This window comes from Platichthys flesus, chromosome 10 (assembly GCF_949316205.1).
Source record: "Platichthys flesus chromosome 10, fPlaFle2.1, whole genome shotgun sequence".
Lineage (NCBI taxonomy): Eukaryota > Metazoa > Chordata > Actinopteri > Pleuronectiformes > Pleuronectidae > Platichthys > Platichthys flesus.
In genome coordinates, this window is record NC_084954.1 from 7,419,097 (window position 1) to 7,426,194 (window position 7,098).

At 41.2% G+C, this 7,098-nt stretch overlaps 1 protein-coding gene across 1 annotated transcript; it reads left to right on the top strand.

Annotated features, from left to right (window-relative positions):
- The first annotated feature begins 3,649 nt into the window (after positions 1–3,649).
- On the top strand, positions 3,650–6,963 carry LOC133962196 (E3 ubiquitin ligase TRAF3IP2-like). The gene is made up of 7 exons (XM_062397687.1): positions 3,650–4,477; positions 4,879–5,075; positions 5,855–5,943; positions 6,024–6,092; positions 6,313–6,417; positions 6,499–6,573; positions 6,660–6,963. The coding sequence occupies exons 1-7, from the start codon at positions 4,317–4,319 to the stop codon at positions 6,828–6,830; spliced, it is 867 nt and encodes a 288-aa protein (XP_062253671.1). The 5' UTR covers positions 3,650–4,316; the 3' UTR covers positions 6,831–6,963.
- Positions 6,964–7,098: the final 135 nt, after the last annotated feature.

Consider the following 7,098-nt stretch of genomic DNA (forward strand, 5'->3'; position numbering starts at 1 on the left):
GAGTTACGCATAACCATTAAACTGTTTTACAGGCCCTTTTGTGAAGGGGGTGGAGGGGGGCATGACTCAAGAAGGAACTTAAAACAGTTTGATATGCATCAGGGGGAGGCGACTTTCTTACGTCATTAATAGTTCATGGATCCTGATGAAAATAATCTGGCATGTTTAGGAGACAAGTGTGTTTCTTTGTGGCCTGAGAAGCATGAGAAGATACTGTTGCTCAAAACACATTTAACCTCTTTTTCACATTTTAATTTCCTCCTAATCTGTTTCCTTTTGCTGAGGAGAATATTTCCACCTTACTCATAGCTCCCACAGTCTGAGCATGGGCTCAACTTTCACAGCTGGTCTGGCTGAGCAGCACACACACTACATTCTTGGCTCTGATTGGCTGCAGCTCAAGCAATGGAGAATTTGCATATAGCAGACTATAGCACAGACACACACACACAAGGCTCTGCACTTACATGAGTGTGAAGAAGCCAGCAGAGAACAGGTATGCCTTTGTTACTCTCCATTCGTACTAAACTGTTCCACAACAATTAAGAATAGGATGTTGTTTCACATGCCAGGTGTGTGTGTGTATGTGTTATTCTCTGCATGCATGTGACATTATTTCTTGAGAATCACTGTATTTATCTTACATGAAAAAGGTTTGGTTCAACCATGTTTTAACTAACTTCATTAAAACTGTGTGCTTTCTAGGCCAGACTGTAAAAGTCAAAGTTCTTCCTTCTCGTCCCACAGAGTTGTTGTTGACGTCACCTGGTGAAGATGAAGAAATCTGAGAAAGTATCAGAAATTAAAGTCTTCTCAGCTGCAGATGACTCTAAAAGTTCTGTGCGCCTCTTGGGCCCTGAAGTCACTGCCAACCAGTTTTTTTATGTCAAACCACATCTTGAAAAAGTCTCAGCGACCTGCTGCTCGGAGTGCGCAGGTGGACCAGTGAGCCATGAGTCAGGGAGCTGGCCACCTCTTGTGGGTCAGCATGTCGAGCTGATGGACCACAGGCAGCCACGAGATACTGGAGCAAGTTTTTCCAGGATGAATTTCCATCAACCCCTTCCCGGAAGCTGGGGCCCACGACCTGCAGACCCCAGACAGAGTCCCAGCTGCTGGGAGTGTGGACCAAACCAGTGTGGAGCAGCAGAGCCTGCAAACAGGGACATGGCTGGGTAACTGAGGAGAAACCATCTTGTATGAGGGTGATGGAAATTCAACAAACAGTGTATAATTGGTATTAAATGCTTGTTTCTGATTCTCAGAGGGGAGTATGAAGACAGTTCTCAGCTTCAGAGTGATGAAGAAGAGCTTGAGCCTCCGCTGCCGCTGAGATCTGATGACGAGTGGCAACACAACAGCCCCTTTCTACCTCCTCACCACTATACGCACAACTATGGTAAGGAAGAGTTTTTGTTTGTTTGTTTTCTGTTTTATATTAGTTATATTAACCTCTGTATTGAAAACATATTTACTTACTCACTTACTCTATTTATTTATAGTTTAGTTTAATCAGAAAAACTTAAAAACAACATAACATAAATATAGATTCATAAACATTTTTAGAAAAAAGAACAACAGGGTAATGAAAAATATATATATATATATATATATATATATCTTCTCTAATATGTGAGCCTGACACAGTTTAGAAACTCTTTACCTGAATTGCTTGAATGACTGATTTGATTATTTTTATGAAGTCATTATCACATATTGTACAAAGTATAAACAACCAGTGTTGTGCAAGTTCACACCTCTCATGAACTAGTTCAAAGTTCAGTTAATACAAGTAAACATGAATAGTTCACATTCATAGTTCAGCATTTAAATTCTAGTTCATAGTTCAGTTCATTTCATAGTTTTTAGGTGGAAACTGAGAATGAAAGACTTAACTTGTTAAAGAAAACCTTATCCATCACTACCCCTTTACTGTCGGAATGTTTTTAGACAGTGTGTACAAATCCCTCAGATAATAATAAAGTGCATCGGATCTCGGATGTAGTTGCTGAGTCTGCCTCTCTGCTTTCTCTTGCCATCTGTATATGAGACCAGAGCTGTTGTGTTGCAGGTATGGCCTGCCCCTTTAAGGAAAGTTTGTAGTGTGTGACGTAGTGCACCAGGGTATTGTGGGAAAATAAGCTAAAAGTGTGTTTATAATGAGAAGTGACGGACCACCTAGAGGGGATGCGAGTGTTGCTCCTGCAGTATATCCGAGAAATGAAGTGGCCGCATTCCAAGTAAAGAAACATCTCCTCCTCCTTATTCACGGAGCGGTCCGGACGGCTGGTTACCGGCCAGACAGCGAGCCAAGATAACCAGTGACTGGGGCGGCTCCTGGTACAGGCGACACAGGAGACTGATTTATCATGACGTGACACATGCAATGTAAAACAATACATTAACGTCACACCATCATCCTCTAACCCCGGGGACGCACCGGAGGTAGAAGCGCTGCGAAAAGCGGTCCGCCTCCTTTCCTCGCCCATGTTAAATACTTGGGCTGTTCGCACCGGCAGCGTAGTGCCGGGAAGAACCAGGAAGCGCCTCGACCACACACACACGCACATTATCTCCTGTGGGGGGTGGCGGCTACAGGCTTGAGTAGGTCAGTCACCTGTGAAGACGGCGTGGAGAAATAATGATGATGAAATGTAATATAAAAAATTTAAATATAAAATTAAATATAAAAATGTTTAATTAAATAAAATATAGATTTTTTTTAATTAAATGAAATGGGAAAAGTGAGCTTCTGCGCAGAAGCCTACTGCGCACATTCTGCGCAGAAGCCCATTGCGCAGACGAGCAGTTTTTATTTTTTAATAAAAATTGTCCCTGTTTTTATATTTAATTAATTAATCTTTCATAGTGTAAGATATTTTGCAATTCATAGGAGAAGTCCTGGCAATATTAAGAGTACAACATATTGCCAGTTTGAAAATGGGATGGAGTGGTATTCAAACCCAGGTCACTCTATTTAGACACCGAACACTTCACCGACTTGACCACTTCAGCTGATGGTTTCCATGTTGAACTAAGCACATCAAGTCGAACGACAAATTATCGTGTGTGTGTTGGTGTCATTTTATGCTGCTTTTGATAAACACTTCAGAGAAAATATTTTCTACTTTACTACATATATTTGACAGCCTTACTTAAAAGTTACTTTTATATTTTTGGCTTTTAGATACTGGATGAAACCTATTATTAGAGAATAGCCCAGTGGGGGGATATTTTTTGAGAGAAGATTCGAGATTCATTCACTATGCGGCTCAACAGGTCTCTGATCCTTGAAGCTTCTTTCTACCAAGTTGTGTGGTTCGGAGCCGAGACACTGGCCAGAGAAGAAAACACTTGGAATACGTTGCACGTAGTGCGAAGTCGAGCTAGTTGGTTTCGGTTAGGCTAAATCGCGGACATTTTTACAGGCACTGAGCAACGACATGGTGAAAGCTTTCGATTTAGACAGCGTCTCTCCTGAGGAGAAGGTATTGAAATGTCCCGAGGGTCAGTAAACAGGTAGGAGTGGGGCACGTGACAGTTCTAGGCCAATGGCTGTAGGGTTTTGTGAGATGCCAGGCTCTCATTGGCTGATGAGTTGAAGTATCAAGGGTGAATGAGGAAGGGGAGTGAAGAATACAGTGGTGGATTATAGGAGTTTAGAGTTACGAACAAGAAGTGTGTCGTGTTCGCTGGACTTTAATAAAGTTACACATAAAGAGAGGTTTCCTGTTGTCTATACGCGAGGACGCTTTAATATGAACGTGTTCACGGTTCAAATTCATTATTTGTCATTGAGTCTCGTTCAGTTCATCGTTCTCATAAAAGTGAACGTGTTCAATGAGCGCCTTCATTTGCGTTCGTTCATGCACAAAACTGTAAACAACATACATGTAGGTCGGTCAAAATGTAGGTTTGAGTGAGTAGAGCAATTGAATACTTACAGAATAACACAACTTTTAATTTTAATTTTACTATTATTATTTTTTTATTTATTATCTTTTCAAATGTATAAAGTGAAAGTTTACAATATATGCTTTTTGCAGTTATATCCATGTACAACCAATTGTTCATACACCACAAAACACAAAATGTGGCACATGTGGACTCACATTACAAAAGAAGGGTTTTCAGGGTTTTCTTTAGATAGTGTATAATTAGAAATGTTTATTGCAGCAAATTAGTAAATTGTTTTAGATCAATTTAATGTCATTAGAATCAGTTGTGTTTATAAGGGCTTGTAACTTTCTCCTAAACAATTATCCAAGTATTTTGGTGAACCTGTTCCAACCTGACACATGTGCCGTGGTTGAGAAATGTTTCACTGTGTGTTGACAGGCTTTCATCACACTACGGAGGGCCGGTACTATCCCTCTGCAGCAGCCGGGCGGTACGACCTCAGATTCCCACCTCAGCCTCGCCCCCCCCTGTCTGCCCCCAGCCAGCACAGAAGACCCTGTGATGCCCCCCCCACGTGGTAAAAAAAACTAAAACATTACATGTCATTTAGCTGACGCTTTTATCCAAAGCGACTTACATTTTTAGAACACTCAGCATTTATGAGGGGCCATTTAGGGGTTCAGTATCTTACCAAGGAAACTTAGGCATGCAGATGGGATAGAGTGGGATTCAAACCGGCAACCTTCTTGTTGCAGAGCACCCGCTCTATCCCCTAGGCCACGCTCTCCCCTCCTGGATGCAAATACAGAAATATGTTGTACATGAAGGTGTCAACCCTTCTATACACAAATCCACAAAGTCCCCACAGGGTCACAGGTCAGGTGTTTGAACAATGTGAGTCAGGTTCTGCAGAGGCCTCTACTTTGCATATAATTCAGCTGAACAGCCTTTGTTTGTGTTTCTTTGTCGCTGCCTCAGGTTCCAACTTCACGCTAGCTGTGTGAGCGACGGCGGGGCACAGGCAGGGGTCTCGGTTAACGTGCCGCAGTTCTCCGTCCCCCCCATCATGGGCATGTCCCAGGTCAGCGTGATGAACCTGAGCCCTGCAGGAGCCGAGGCGCCCGTGTGCCATCCACTGGAGAGAAGAAGAACCGTCAGTTTGCCCGACGAGTGCCGTGAGTCACCTGACCCCTCCCGGCCTGTTTGAGCTGCTCCTTTTATATCAGAGCACAACGTGAGATCAACAGAGTCACAGTGCAATGCTTTTCATAAAAACATCAGCAGGGCCCGGTGGGTGTGTCTGGAATCTGTATGTCTCTCTAACCTGCCAAGCCTGTTTCAGGGACTTAGTAAAATAAAACTAAATAAAATTTCAATTTAAGAAGAACAAATGGATTTACAATGTGCTGAGGACAGTTCTTTAATTCCACAGGATAAACAGCATGACAAGTACAGCAAACTTAAAAGTCAAATTAAAATAAAGTAATACAATTATCCTTGTCTGGCAATCTTCATAATTATAATCAAAATTTAAGCAATTAGCCGTACAGCACTAGTCAGCGAAATTCCGTCAAATACAAAAACACATTCAAAATGTCTCTACAAATTAAAATTTTTAAAATTCAGATTCACCTCCACCAATATATTTAAAGGGACACTGGAAAAGTTTGTACATGGTTAATGTTAGTATATGTATATAATTTTTAATGTATTTATTTAAGATATTTAAAACTAAACCATGATCTTTCCCTATAACCAACCAAGTAGATTTGTTGCCTAAACTCAAGTCAGGCTCACCACTAGAAGGCCTCTTGTATTTCATGGTATTAAAGCAAACACCTATTTCCATTTTTGTTGAAATTGTTTGTGATTTATTTACTTAAAATGTATTTACTAACCAAAACAGAATAGAGTCTGAGTTTAATTCAGATTCATTGATCTTTTCCCTCCTCAGGAAACATTTTTATCACGTATTCTTCAGACGTGTGCTCAGAGATGGTTCCTTTCGTGGACTTCCTCACAAAGCAAGGTTTCCGTCCGGCTGTAAGTTTCAACCGACAGGTTTAATTTACGATAATCAGACTTTTAAACACTAACTTACGTTCCCGATTTCAATTTCACAGATAGACCTATTTGACGACCCTGTAAGAAGCCTGGACATCAACAAGTGGAAGGACAGATACTTAAAAGACGTAAGTGAGCAGCACTAGGGTTGTGTAGTTTACTGTATTGTTTCCTAAAAATGTCAGATACAATTTTGCTGGATAATTTTTTCAAAGAGAACGTCAAACTTAATGTTGCTTTGTACTTTAACGGTTAAATAAATTCACAATACTGGCTTTGTTTTGAAATTCAACATTTGTCTTTTCAGATTGTGATTACGTCTCAAATGTGTGTGTATTCTTTTAACAGCCGTCCTACCTGATTATCATCGCCATCAGTCCAAAGTATAAAGCGGACATCGACGGATTGGTAGTGGACAGCCTCGGCCTTCACACTAAATATATCCACTCCATGGTGAGACAGTGTTAGCTCTTCTTTTGAATGAGACGTAATCATGTGGAGACATTCGTCTAAATATAAAGTCTAACTTTGCAGATGCAGAATGAATTCATCCAACAAGGCAGCTTGAACTTCAGATTCATACCGGTTCTCTTCCTCAGCGCCTCCCAGGTCAGAGCTCTGCTTGATAACCAATATTTTCCACTATCTTCTCTTCTTAAAAATAATGCATTTAATACTTGAATGTCTTTTTGCAGAAGCACGTCCCCAGCTGGCTTCAGAACACGCACGTTTACCGCTGGCCGCACGACACTGAGGATCTGCTGCTGCGACTGCTGAGGGAGGACAGATACGTTCCTCCCCCTGTTCCGATGGAGCTCACCCTCATCATCAGGCCTGTGGCCTCGAGTGCTGCAGCCACACTGTGAAACACTCACTAGCATTCATGTGTTATATGTTTCTGTTTCAGTCCATTAATGATTATGTTCTACAATCCTCAAAATCGATCCTGAACAAAACAATGACAGTCCATGGTTTATGCTTTGTTGCGTCCAATGTATAGTTGTTGCTGAAAAGTTTCAATAAAGTTTATTTGTGTGTGTTAATATTTACTAAGTCAATATTTACTTTATGTTATGGTGTGGTTTTACCTCTGGGGATGACATTGTCAGTGCCTGAACCTTTGAGCAGGCATTT